This window comes from Dasypus novemcinctus, chromosome 19, assembly GCF_030445035.2.
Source record: "Dasypus novemcinctus isolate mDasNov1 chromosome 19, mDasNov1.1.hap2, whole genome shotgun sequence".
Taxonomy (NCBI): Eukaryota; Metazoa; Chordata; class Mammalia; order Cingulata; family Dasypodidae; genus Dasypus; species Dasypus novemcinctus.
Genome location: NC_080691.1, coordinates 22,886,518 through 22,900,836, shown reverse-complemented (window position 1 = coordinate 22,900,836; position 14,319 = coordinate 22,886,518). Strand labels below are relative to the sequence as shown.

Genomic DNA, 14,319 nt, shown 5'->3' with positions numbered 1-14,319 from the left:
AACACAATCTGTCATTCAGGAAAAGCTGGTCTTTTGCATTTGATAAGTGGTGGTTAAATATATTTTTTAAATGTAAAAGTGGGGTACATTTATTTCAGAAGACTATAAATTCACTACTGGGTAATTCTTCTGTCTAAAACAACCTAAGTGACACTATCCAGGGCAGGAGTTCTGAGCCTTTCTTGTTCCATGGGCCCCTTTGCCAGTCAAGGGAAAAGCACAGACCCTTTACTAAGCCCACACTCTACTGTGTATTATTTAATAAATACCTCACACCTGCACTAACACATCCCCACAAGAATAACTTTTATTTTTTCATTTCAATTCAAGCTCACCGACCCCTGGTTAAGAATCCCTGGTCTACTAGTCAGATATATCCAGAAATAAGCTTTCCTAAAGTTATACTGTAACCAGAAGGGGAATAAAAAAACTGTGATGAAGTAATTCATAAGGAGTAGGAGACTAGAAAATGGCAAACTAACAGAAAATTATGAATAATTTTGAGACCATCAAAACTAAAAACAAAATAGTAAAATGGAGTGAAAAATGGTTCACATTTGGCTCTCTATGAATGCTTCTGTTTAAAAAAATTATATTAAGGAAAATTACATTTATTTTAGGAAGTATTCAAATGTAAATATTCAATTATATCATTTTGAAGTACTAGTAAAAGTAGTAAAAGCTAAGCTTATTGAGCCAGAATTTCTTTTTTTTATAAATAGATTTCAGCTATTTTTTTTTTCTCTCCCCTTCCACCCCCACCCCACCAGTTGTCTGTTCTCTGTGTCTATTTGCTGCATGTTCTCCTTCCTCTGCTTCTGTTGTTGTCAGCGGCACAGGAATCTGTGTTTCTTTTTTTTGTTTTGCGTCATCTGGTCGTGTCAGCTCTCTGTGTGGGCGGCGCCATTCCTGGGCAGGCTACACTTTCTTTCGCGCTGGGCGGCTCTCCTTATGGGGCACGCTCTCTGCGTGTGGGCTTCCCTACACGGGGACACCCCTGCGTGGCAGGGCACTCCTTGCGCTCATCAGCACTGCGCATGGGCCAGCTCCACACGGGTCAAGGAGGCCCGGGGTTTGAACCACTGGACCTCCCATGTGGTAGGCGGACGCCCTAACCACTGGGCCAAGTCCACTCCCCCAGAATTTCTTTTAATACAACAGTTCTACCAAATGTGGGTTCCATTCCTGTCCCATCTTCTAGATGAAGAAGCTGAAGCTTAGAGAGGTTAAGCAACTTGCCCAAAGCCACACAGCTAGGAAGTGCTAATACACTGGAACTGAATTCCAAATTTGTCTGACCCCAGAACCCACAAACTTAATCACCATACAGTAGGCTCATGTTTTTCCTTTTTACTCCAGAGATGAGGAGGTGATGGCGCAGACGGTCAAGAGGTGAATTTGCCCGAGGCTACGGCTGTGGCTGGTGGCCAGTGAAGAGTTGTCCATCCTAACTAGTAGTTGAGAAAGCTGTCCCCTGGAGCACATTCCCTGGCACTGTCAGACACTACTCAGTGCCCTCTGTCTCCAAAGCACCTGTCTGAGTGCCTTGGACTGTCTGGGCCATCACCGCAGATAAGAAGCCATCTGCTACTACTGCCACTGTTCCCTGCCACAGTCCCAACCTGGGAATCTTTTGAAGACCAAATATAATTCACAAAACATAGATATTCATAAAGGATAAGAAGTGGTATTAGGAAAAAAATAATTAAACTAGGAAGGAATTAGATTTAAACCTTTCCTTTTAAAACTAAGTCCTGAGCGCAGAAATGGTAACAACCTATAGGCTTGGCCCACAGTTTTCAGTTTTAAAATATGACACTGTTTTCATGTCCCTAATCCAGAACCTTTATATTTTGTGAAATAACATTTTCCTTTTGTGCCAGAGTTTCCCCATGAGGAAACAGGCCCATTGGTAACTGGGGTTTGCCATTTCTTCATTTATTCAGTTATTCAGCGCCTGTTATGTGAAAGTTGCTTGGGATAGGAGTCTCTGGCAGGAGTTTGTTTGTCCTTTCCAGCCCTCACTTTCCCTACCCTGGACTCAGAAAACGCAGATAAAGCGTTTAAGAAAGTACTTCCAAAAAAAAAAAAAAAAAAACTGGCTGTAGAATTTATAGAATTTACAGGCTCGTAGGCACTTGCTGAGGCTAAAAGGAAAACTCCTGCTACTCCAGCCTCTTAACCCTAAGTGGTGGGATGGGAACTAAGCAGCCGGGAATCCCTTTCCCACCGTGGACTTCTGGAGTCAAACACATAGCATCTGGGAGGATGAGGCAGGTGGGATGAGGCTCTGGAGGAGTGTGAGAAAGGGATTTATGCCTCTCAGAAACAAGACAGAATGGTCAAAAGTACATGAAATCAGCTCTGCAAAAAATTGTGACATCCACAACACGGTCTTATGCAATGTGCAATTGTGCAGAAGTTGCAAACTCCTCTTTAGGGTAGAAAATAAAAACAAAGACCAGTACTTCACCTCAAGTGAGAACTCTCTGTCTTGTCTACCCCCACCATATTTTCAACCCTAAACCATTTTCTCTTCACTCACACATATGTAAACCGAGAGCAACTCTTTCAGTTAAGCCACGGGAAATATCGAGAATGGAGCTAGGAAGAAGGCCCAACATCTCAACGGCAGGTAGAACCCGTGAAGGAACAATTAAGTTGCCTGGGAATGCATGCACTTGGACTTGCTGAAGGCCAGGGCTGAAGGCAGGTGGGTTCAGTAGGTTTTGTTGGTTCACAGGAATCTGTTTCAGGAAGAGATGGACAGACACGACGCCAAATAACACTGAGTCCCCTGGCAAGAAACCCTTCCCTCCCTGGTCCTCCTACACGTCAAGGAGAAAGTCTCAGTTTGGTATTGCCACCAAATGTCTTCAATATCTCTTTACCACTTGCTAGTCTCCCTTTTTAACAACAGAGATCTGAGCTCAGCCTCAGAGCTTTCCTGGATAATGGTACCTAGCTAGAATGAAATAATGTCAGCATAGAGACATTAAGGGAAGTGATATGTGTTTTCCAATTAGAGTGGATGTACAAAAAGTTTCCTGGGAAGCGGATGTGGTTCAAGTGATGGGGCTCACGTCTACCATATGAGAGGACCTGGGCTCGATTCCTGTGGCCTCCTGGTGAAGATGAGCTGGCCTGAGCAGGGAGCTGGCCTGAGTGGAGCGCTGGCCTGCACAGGAGTGCTGGCCCACTCAGGAGTGCTGGTCCACGTGGCAAGCTCACCCAAGCAGAGAGCTGGCGCAGCAAGATGATGCAACTATAAAAGACACAGAGGACAGACAACAAGCGACTCAGCACATCAGGGAGCTGAGGTGGTGCAAGAGATTGAGCACCTTACTCCCACTCTGGAAGGTCCCAGGATCGGTTCCCAGTGCTGCCTAAAGAGAAGATAAGCAGGCACAAAAGAACATGCAGTGAATGGACCAAGAGTAGACAACAAGGGGCAGGGAGAAATAAATAAATCTTTAAAAAAAAAAAAGTTGAGAGATGATATAAGGCTTTCCCTAAGATAGCTGGGCACGCAGGCACTTGCCTTCTGACAGGCTTTTCCTAGGTGAGGAGGGGACAGGGAGGGGGTGACAGCTACGTTGTTGCAAACTGCATGGGATCCTGGGTGTGGCCAGGGAGCTCCAGGCTGGCTGAGCTTGAGGCTGGGGCTCCTTCTGGCCACTAGAGCTGGTCCACCTTTTGCTCTACAGTTCATGCTGATATCACTGCGCCCAAGGGTTGTACACAGGGGAGGAAACCAAGGAGCTCCTGAGACAGGTCGAGGGGGCTGAAATCCCAGCTCTGTCACTTACCAGCTGTCAACCGCTCCACCTCGGTTTCCTCATCTGTAAAATGGAGGCAGCAACAGCACCCACCTCCTAAGGCTGTTGTGAGGATTAAAGGGGGTATTTAGATATTCAAGCATTTAGAAGTGTCTGGCATGTAGTAAGTTCTCAAGAGTTAGCTAACACTTAAATGGCATTCCTTCAAATGAAACCTGTCTCCTCCACACACACACACATGCTCAGTTTTGTTGTTGTTGTTGTTGTTGCTGTTAATCTCCAATTTCTCCACATACCAGTGTTGGATTTATAGGTAGTCATAGATGTTGGATTTTCTTTCCTTGTTTCTCCTGGGGGGGCAAATATAATGTTCCTCAAACCTTTCTTCTTATTCCTCTTTTTTTTTTTTTTTGTCAAAATGTTCTGAGAAAGTAATAAAATATCCAATGAACCTATCTGAATGAAGATGAGATCTAATTTGCATGATAAAGATATATTTCCATTTATAAAGTTCATCAGCAGAATTAATGACAAATAAAGGGAAGATCCAATTAAAGTTTCCCATCCATTAACAGTCTTGCTTTACTCTCAGGGCAGGAATTTTAAAAGGGGAGGCTTCCGTTGGAAATGATTTAAATATTAAGGTTGGTGGCATCAAAAAGAACGTGAAATGATCATATTAGAATTCAAGGAAAAGAGATTCTCCAGTGGTTTTTGTCATCAGAGTCAGATGCATTCCCCACCCCCATCCTAGTTCCACTGGCTTTTTCTTGTTCACCCAAATGAGCTGCCAAGAACTGATGGGCGTCATCATAATCAAAGAAAACAAGTTTGCCCTTTAAAGCAAAAGAGGTAATTTGGCTGAAAGCAAATTGGAAACATTTCCTATAACGTTGCATTGCCAGCCGCAATCTCTGAAGAATTCAGGCATTTGATTTATGCCTGAGAGCTCTGGGGGACAATGGGGAGAATTGCATTTATTAAACACTTTGTTCACACTCATTCCGTGGCCATTGGGCAAAGATCCTTCATCCTCTGAGAGGCTGAGGAAGCTCCATTGCTGTCCCTAAAACTTTATTTTCAGGAAAAGCCTCAAAGGACCTCATGGCATTGATTGGAGTGCAGGAAGGGATGGGGATCAGAAAGATGCAAGATAGTGCCCTTCTCCAGCTCGGTCCTGAGCTCCCAAAGAGGCTTGTGGTCTTGATCTTTTTGCCTGACCGAGGAACACAACCTGAGCACCTCAGCTGGCCTGCCTTTCCTCCTGGGTCAGAGTCCCTGTGGCTGTTTCTTCGGTTCCTTCCCCTTCACGTACACCCTGACTCGGTGGACTCAAGGGGTCTCTCGTGGCTTCACATGTCACTTCCTTCTGCCTTGTGTTAGTTTCTCCACCCCCAGGGTCTCCCTTGCCCCCTGGCCTGGTGTTGTCAGCAGCCTAGGGGATTTTATCAGCCAGGATTCTTTTTTTTTTTTTTTAATTTTTTTTTGATTTTGTAAAAATATTACATTAAAAAAATATGAGGTCCCATTCAACCCCACCACCCCCACCCCACCACTCCCCCCCCAGCAACACTCACTCCCATCATCATGACACATCCATTGCATTTGGTAAGTACATCTCTGGGCATCTCTGCACCTCATGGTCATTGGTCCACATCATGGCCCACACCCTCCCCCATTCCATCCAGTGGGCCCTGGGAGGATTTACAATGTCCGGTGATTGCCCCTGAAGCACCATCCAGGGCAACTCCATGTCCCGAAGACGCCTCCACCTCTCATCTCTTCCTGCCATTCCCCATACCCATCAGCCACCATGTCCACTTTTCCCACGCCAATGCCACCTTTTCTCTGTGGGTCTTGGATTGGTTGTGTCCGTTGCACCTCTATGTCAAGAGGAGGCTCAGATTCCACATGGTTACTGGATGCAATCCTCCTGCTTTCAGTTGTAGGCACTCTAGGCTCCATGGTGTGGTGGTTGTCCAGCCAGGATTCTTTAATTGTAAGCAACAGAAACTGATGCTGGCCAAGCAAAATTGTGCAGGAAAAGCTGAAGAACCAGGCCTTGAAAAAGAGCAGCTAAGGGATCTCTGGGAACTTGGTAGCAGGAGGTTCAGGAACTCACCACTGGCATCTCCCTTTCCTGTCACTCACTCTCTTGGGACTCACTCTCCCAGGAGAGAGTCTGATTGGCCAGCTGCATTCACTTACCTCTTAGCAGGGGGTGGAGGGTGGGGTGGGAGAGGGGATGGGGAAGCGGCAGGCAACCGGACAATGACAGGGTGGGGGGCTGCCCACGCTGGGAAGGAGGATGAGTTCACCAAAGGAAAACAGGAAAACCTGGGCGCTATCCCCTGACAAAAGGGGATGGCTCGTGGGAAAGCCAAGCTGTTGCTGTCCACTGCTACACGTCGAGCAGCTGGAGCTCAGCGGGTTTAACACTGGGCTTCTGATCTCTCCCTCCAAACTTCAGCCTCCAATTTCCCTAACCTCTAAGGGCCCCACCATTCTCTTCCAGCCATTCAAACTCAAAGCTGTCTTTCACTCCTCAGTTCCTAATTGTCCTTCCTTTAAAACGTCTCTCGCATCCACAGAGTATATGGGGGGAAAAAAGCACAGGTAACCTGTAAGTGGTAGCAGTGGGTCCCTCCCCAGGTCGATGCTGCTTTCCTCAGTGCTAGAGTCACAGTAGTGATCAAAATAGACGAGGTCCCTACCTTCAGAGAGCTTACTTTTTAAGGGAGGGGGATAGACGGACAAGAAACAAATCCACTTTTCCATTTAGAGATGTCAGAGGGTGCTAATTAGTTTGGGGAGAAGTTAAACAGAAGGGAGGGTGTGGAGAAAGAGAGGGCTTATATTTTGTAAGGGAAGTCAGGAAAGCACTCGCTACTAAAGTGACCTAAAGCCAAGCAGGAAGTGATGGAATAGCTCTGCAGACACCTGGGGGGACATTCCAGGCAGGGGGGACAGCAAGTGCAAAGGCCCCGAGGTGGGAGCACATTTGACGTGTTCAAAGAACAAGAGGAAGGGCAGTATGATTACAGAAGAGGATGAGCGGTAGCCACGGCCAGATTGTAGGTAATTATAGTAAGAATTGCTATTAGTAAGAGGAGGAGTGTACATTACATATTACAGGTAATTGTAAGGACTTCGGGATGGGATGGGATTGTAGCTGTGGTGTGTTGTTAAACGGTTAACAGCTCGTCTGTGGGAAGTGTTGCTGATGTGTAGCATACGCGAATCTCTGTGGTGTAAATACTCCCACCACAGCCAACTTCCACAAAAGTCCTGAAGATTTAACCATCGGCTCTTGTGAGCTGGTACACGCTGACTCCAACAGATGATTGCGTAGGAGGGTTTGGGGCAGAGCTGGGATACATATGATCTGACCTTTTAAAAGGCTCCCTCTGGCTCCTGTGATGGGAAGAGACTACAGGACGGCAAGGGCAGAAGCAGAGGGGTCTGTGAAGAGCCTGTCACGCTCATCGTGGTGAGCCGAGGGGCATTTGGAAGGTCCAGGGGCTCCAAGACATTCGAGGCAGCATTCCTTCATTCTCTTGCTTTTCCTTCTTGTTCACTGGAAGGCTGTCACTGCTATCAAGTCCAAGTTCAGGGAATGGAGGTTAAACCACCAAGGTCTGTCTTTTATATTAAGAAAAGTATCACATTTCCTAAAGCCCCCGACACACTTGTCTTTCATTTTGTTGACTTGAACGGGACCCATAGTCATCTCTAGCTGTAAGGGAGGCTGAGAGGGCGAGCACTGTGTGTTTCTAGACTCTCCAGCGGAGCAGGCAGGAGGGGTGGAAGGACAGACAGTGTGGTGGTGCGAGCACCTGGAATGGGAATTTCACCCAGTCAGGAAGCCCAGGGGAGGAGGGGCACCTGAGCAGAGATGTGAGCATAAGGAATTAAACAGGCAGCCCTCAAGGAAGCGAGGAGTGTTTCTGGAAGAAATACCATGTGCAAAGGCCCCAGTCTCTCTACCTGCCACCCGCCTTTTCCCCCTATAAATCATCCATCACAACAGATCTTTCTCAACAATCTGGCTTTATCTGCTACCCTCTTATTCAAATCAAAATGGACCCCAGTTATTTCTGACAGAATAATATCCAGAGGCCCCATTTTGGTATCAAAATCGGGGCTTACTCCAGGAATACAACCTTTTCCATAGTTGTTGAACTTTCCTGTGTGCATGTTTCACATCCCAAAGGAGGTTATAAACTCAGGAGGACAGGAGGCATTCCTCGCATCTCTTTCATTTCGCCAGGAGTACAATAAATACCTGAATGAACGATGACATGGATGGTCCTCACAGCAGGAGCAGATGGAGGCAGACCAGCTCAGGTGCCCTTTGAGTCAATGCAGTGCTTCGAGGCCACCGAGAAGGAAGTGCCTTGGGAGCTAGTAAGGAAAGGACACTGACAGAAGAGGGTGGCGGATTGGACATGGGGGCGAAGCAGGGGTGTGGGGTGGCCCTTAGCTGGGCCAGCGGTGTTGTGCTTCATCAAGACAAGGGCTAAAGAAGGAGCAGCGCGTAAGGGGGGGGATGTCACGGGCTCCATCTGAGATGGGGTATGTTTGGGAGGCCTCCGTCACTGACACAAGCCATTCCCTAACACGTGTGCCTGAGACCTCGCCAGTCCTGGGCAGCCAGGGTTTCAGTGTGGACCGAACCCCCAGGCCCGGCTTTGGGATCTCAGTTCCCCTGAGGTAATGATATTAGTTACTGCTCACTGAGCGCTCACCGTGTCCACAGCTTCCCTGTGCTAGAAGCTTCCCACTGATCCTGATGAACCCTGTTTTGCAGCTCAGGCTCAGGGGATTAAAGAACCAGGCCAGGGTCGCGGGGCGAGGGTCCGAGCCCACGCCGGGCTGCCTGCCTCCCTGGCGCTGTCGGCCGTTAGGCTCTGCAGGCGACATGAACTGTTGATTTCTGATGGCTGCCATCGGTTTTTCTGAGTCTTGTTCAATAACCTTTCTATGCTGGAATAATTGTAGATTTACAGACAAGTTGCAAAAATCACCCGGAATTCCCATATGCCCTTCATTCAGCTCCCCCTACTGTCAACTTCTTTTTTTACCAAGATGTGTTGGCCAAACCTGAGAAATTAACGTTGTACAAAAGACTATTAACTACACTGCAGACTATATTTGAATTCCATCAGGTTTTCCTCTAATGCCCTTTTCCTAGTCTGGGATCTAATCCAGGATATGACATTGCATGTAGTGAGACAGTTTTTTTAAAAGTTGTTTCTAGATCGTTGTTCACCCCGTGAAGACAGTGGTTGCCAGGGGTTCAGAGGAAGAGGGAGGGAGGGGAACACAGGGCATATTTAGGGCAGCAAAATTGTTCAGTATGATACTGCAATGATGGTACCTGACAATATACATTTGTCAAAGCCTAAAAAATTGTACAGCACAAAGTAAAAACCACAATGTAAACTACAGACTTTGGTTAGTAACAATGCTTCAATATTGGTTCATCAATTATAACAAAGGTACCACACTGATGTACGATGTTATTAATAGGGGAAACTGTGTGTGTGTTGGGGGGGGGGGCAGTTACATGGAGACTTTTTATATTTTCCATGTAATTTTTCCTGAAATCTAAAACTTCTCCGAAGATAAAGCTTTTATTATGAAAAAAAAAAATCTGTGAAAATGTGCTGCGCTAGTCCCAGGTCTGTTTGCTCTGTGATCCGTTGTTCATGCTTTCCCTGCTCGGCCTCATCTTGGGTTGCTGAGCGCCTGCCAGGCCGGGTCATCAGGTGGCATACGGCTGCTGGGAGGCACTGGTGCAGGCAGAGGGAGAACCAGGGCAGCTCTCCCCACCACTTTGGACTGCGTTGCCACCAGCGACTGCCTGTCCTCTGGAGCTCCAGTTCTTCCTGGACAGGAAACGGCTGTGGTTCCCGCTTCCCCTGGGGGACCCCAGTCCCCAAGCTCAACGCCTCCAGCACCCACGTAACTGATCCCCTGACACTTGGGCCTGAGCTCTGCCTCCCTGCCCCCGGCAGCACTGACGCAATCACAGCCAAAAATGTCTTTCAGCTCAAGGTTCTGTGTCGAAGCCGCACAGGCCTCGGGAACCCCCCGTTCCAACCATGTATGGCTGCTGGGGCCACACTGGCCACCCAGACGCCAGCACGGCTCTACTGACAGCTTCCTCTTTCCTTTCTCAGGGTGGCCAGAGAAAGTAAGAGTGGGAGACGCCCAGAGTCCACCAAAGCCTCAATCTCCCAGGGGGCCCAAAGGCTGCGCCCAGAATGGCTTTGGAAGTCCTCACCACGGCCGCTCTCTCCCAAAGCTCTGACATGAGCAGGATCAACCTGATGACAGAGGCAGCCAAAAGGCCAGCCTCCCCGCTGAAACCCTTGGTGCCCTCCAAGACCAAACTCTCCACCATCGAGACCAAGAGGATCATGTCCGTGCTGGACGAGGCCATCCGCAAGGTGGAAATGGTGACCCTGCTGTCCTACGTGGCCGCCAATCAGGAAAGCCTGGAGGGGGTGCTGGGCAGGGACATCCTGGGGGCAGTGCGAGCCCACGAGGAGCTCTGCGGCACCCTCCTGGACGTCGTCGATCGCCTGAAGGACGCAGAACGGCGGCTGCAGGAGGAGGAGGCCGAGGAGGCACGGTGGTTCAGAGACCTCCTGCTCTCCGTGGAGCAGCAGAGAGCCAGCCTCCTGCTGCTGATGGAGCAGGTCAAAGACTCCACCAAGAACGTCCTGAGACTCTTGCTCGCCAGCCCGCAGGCCACCAAGGCCCTGCAGATGCAGGCGCTGGGCAGAAGTGCAGAAGCCCAGCGTTTCATCGACAGCCTGGTGGAACTCCGGGGTTTCCTGTTCGAGAAGCTTCTCACCAGCCCCATGGAAGCAAGGCAAAGGGCCCAGTTCATACAGGATATCAGTAAACGGGATAAGAGGAACCAAGAAATCATCAGCACGCTCCAGCAGGAGTTGTCAGTGGGCATCAAGAGCAGGGACGCAGAGGTATTGCTCCACGGCCCCGGCGGGTTAGGGAGGAGCAGCGGAAGTCTGTTGGCAGCTGGGCTTCTCAGTGATTTCAAAAGCTGGGTTTTGTTTCCTTATTCATTTACCCCAGAAGTGTTGTTCTGAGCACTCATCAGGTGCCGGGTCTTGTAAATAAGCCCCACACGGGCCCAGCCTCCTGGAGTTGCCCATCTGCACAGGGACGCCGTATTAAAGAGCTGGCTGAGTTCCAGCTGTGGAAGAGGAGAATGGGGTGCTCTCAGGAGAACTGCACTGAGCCCAGTAAGGTCTGGGGCTTTGAGGCCAAGACATGAAGAATGAGAGGAAGTGACCCAGGCAAGTGAGGGCAAGAAAAACCTTCTGTGTCAGGGCTCAGCCAACTTTTTCTACAAAGGGCCCGAGAGTAAATAGACTGTGCAAGCCAGGCAGTGCCTGCTGCATCTCCTCAACGGTTACTATAGCGTCAAAGGAGCTAGAAAAATACATAAACAAATAAAACTATGTACCCAAACAGGCAGGGGGCGGGACTGGGTTTGGCCTGCAGGCCTTAGTTTGCTGACACCTATTCCAGGGAGAGGGGATAGCCTCAGCCCTGAGACCTGGGCTGGTTCAGAAACCCCAAAAGCGCCAGTAAGCCAGAGGAGAGGGGCCGGAGACATCACATGGGCCTTCCTTCGAGGACCAGTCCAGGAACTGGGGCTTATCCTGAGTGCAAGGGGAGGGTGGGAGGTGCAGGAGCACCAGAAGAATTTTTAAGAAGGCAAATGATGACATGATCCCAAACCAAAAAGTAGCCGCCATTTTTGGGCACATACCATATATTCAGCTTTCTACACATTTTTCTCACTAAATTACAAAATCCTGATATGATGGCGTGAGTTTAGGTCCAGCTCATATACCAGAGAGACCCAAATGAATAATGACTTAACCAAGATGGAAATGCATTTCTCTCTCATGGAAAAGCTGGGGCTAGCAAGTCAGCTCCCGCGGGGTCTAGGCGTCCTCCTGGAGTCTTGTCTCTCTGCCCCCCCCCCCTTCGCATGCTGATTCCGCTTCCCCCACCAGGTCATTGCCAGGCCAGCCAGCAGGAAGGAGGAAAAGGGAGGAGAGAGCGTGGTCCTGTGCTTTAAGGACGCAGCCTGGAAGTGGCATCTGAGCCTTAGCGGCACTGGGGGATAGAGACACTGGGGAGCTAGAGTGCTGCAGCCTGTCCTGCAGGCACTTCTGTTTTCATCCCCCTGTGACAGGTGAGCGTTCCTACGCTCCAGGGCTTTTTTGTCACCTTCCCGCCCCGGAGCACTAAGTCAGCCCCTCCCACCACCCCCACCACGTTCTCCCTGAATCTGTCCTTTAGGGCACTCGTCAGAGTTTTGTGATAGTTTGATCTGGGTCTGAGTCTCCCCTGGAGGAGGGGCCTCGTCTCCCCGAAGCTGCCTTCGCCCCCAGTGAGCCTGGCAACGGGGCCTGGTAAATCCCTGCCGAGGGGAGGGGTGACAGGCTGCCGGGGCAGCCCAGGCTCAGTCAGCAAGGCCCCCGGTGAGGCGGGTGCCGCCCCCATGCCTCCAGCCCAGCCTCGCGGGGCTCCTAGGGACAGGCAGGGGGCCACGGCTAGCTCTGCTGGTTCATTCCAGGGACAACCCGCTTGGGGCTTTCCAGCGGGACAGAGCTGGGGTCAGACTCCTTCCCCGCCGCTTGGGCACATTTCATGCTGTCACCGAACCTCGTGCCCAATGCGGGGCTGACACCCCCAGGCACGCTGGGAAGCCGATGAGGAAAGCTCTGTGACCGCCAACCACACTGCCCCATCTAAACCCAAATGCGGCGCAGGAAGCCTGGCACGCAGGACAGCCTTGCCCAAAGGGGGCGGCTTCCCCGAGAGCAGGGAAAGGGACGTCAGAAATCGGACCCCCCACCCCCGCGGCCCCGCGGCCCCGCTCACCCCAGCACACGCTGCAGTTGGAGACTCTAAGGTGTTGTGATGAGACTTCCCCGAGGAGAAGCGTATTTCCAAAACCGCCCCACCCCCCACTCTTTTTTCACAACAGACCCAGGGCTGGGGACCAGCCACACCAGACCCTCAAGGCAGAGTGGGTGGCAGCCGCTGCCTCCCTCACACCTTCCTGTGTCTCTGTGCTGTGCCCCGGGCAAGACCTCTCTGCTGTCCCATGCCTCTCCGTGGTCCACGCCACTCATGCCAGGAATTAGAGGGCAGTGACCAAGGACATGGCCTTCAAATCCCAGCCCAGCTGGGCGACCCGAGCCAGACGACACGATTCTTGAGCCTCCGTTTGGTTGCCCGTGACTTGGGGTGGGGGCCTAGGGCGCGGCGAGGGCAGGAGCAGGCCTCTGGGAGCGGGCAGCAGTGGCCGGCTGCTCCTGCCAGGACCCCGTGGTATTAACAGGCTCCTCCTCTTCCCGGCCCAGGTGGAGAAGGAGAACTTTGTGATCCAAGAACTGAAAAACCACCTGCACCAGGTGCACAAGTTCTCGGAGCACAGCCTCCTCCGCACCAAGCAGGAGGCCGAGAAGCAGCAGAAGGCGGACTTCCGGGCCTCGCAGGCCAGGCTGGCCAAGGTGCAGCAGGAGCTCCTCGTGCTGCGGGCGCAGTACCACAACCTGGTCACGGAGAACCGGGAGCTGGAGCACGCGCTGCGCAAGGTGCCCCGGGAAGGGTGGGGAGACGACAGTGGGGCCGCAGGGGCGCCACAGTCCCATCGCTCCCGGGAGGGCCAGCAGTGTCAGGGTCGCTCAGGGCACAGCGGCGGGGGAAGGCCCTGGGGGCCCCCGAGCCCGTGTCCCCGGGGAGGCAGTTGGGTGCTGCCACCGAGCGCAGGGGCTGGGGGCAGAAAGACCTGCTCGGTGGCCTCGGGCAAGCCAGGCATGCTGGTCCCCACCAGGCGGGAAGCCGCGCAGAGCGGGCCAGTGGCAACGCCCACCCACCCGACTGCCCCATCTTTAAAGTGGAAATGAACGAATGGCCCTTGATGAGGGGTTGGGAGAATGAGCTGCCAGGTGGAGAGCTGTGCACAGGAAGCGCTCGTAAATACCGTTTCTTCATTTCCCTCCACCGCACTCTCAGCCACGCCCCAGGCCTGGCCCGCACCCCTTCGAGATCCCTTTCCTCACAAAAGGCCACCCTTCTAATGCTTGTTCCCAGTCTCTTCACGTCACCATCTTGCGTGCATGTGATGGAAGCCAGGGGCCCGCCCCCTGGAAAAGGCACAGATGCGCCTACACACTCGTGGTGGACGAGTCCCCAACTTTAAAGTGAACAGGCCAGTGGCATTTAGCACATTCACAGCAGCACGCCGCCACCACCTCCATCTAGTTCCATCATTTCATCACCTCCAAATAAAACCCTGGGCGTCCCGCCCCCAGCCCCTGGCCACCCATCTGCTTTCTGTCTCAATGGATTTACCTGCTCTGGAAATCATCATATAAACAGAGCCATCTAATGCGTGGCCTTTTGTGCTGGCTTCTCCCACTCAGCATCATATTTTCAAGGTTCATCTACCTCGTAGCCTGGATCAGCACCTCATTCCTCT

At 51.2% G+C, this 14,319-nt stretch overlaps 1 protein-coding gene across 1 annotated transcript in view; it reads left to right on the top strand.

Annotated features, from left to right (window-relative positions):
* The window catches only part of IQCD (IQ motif containing D), a 30,017-nt gene that overhangs the window by 11,996 nt on the left and 3,702 nt on the right, over window positions 1-14,319 (top strand). Inside the window, exons 2-3 of the mRNA XM_004456150.4 lie at window positions 9,965-10,774; window positions 13,199-13,432. Of these exons, the coding sequence (XP_004456207.2) occupies window positions 10,049-10,774; window positions 13,199-13,432 (960 nt within the window). The 5' untranslated portion in view covers window positions 9,965-10,048. The remainder of the gene's footprint in view (window positions 1-9,964; window positions 10,775-13,198; window positions 13,433-14,319) is intronic.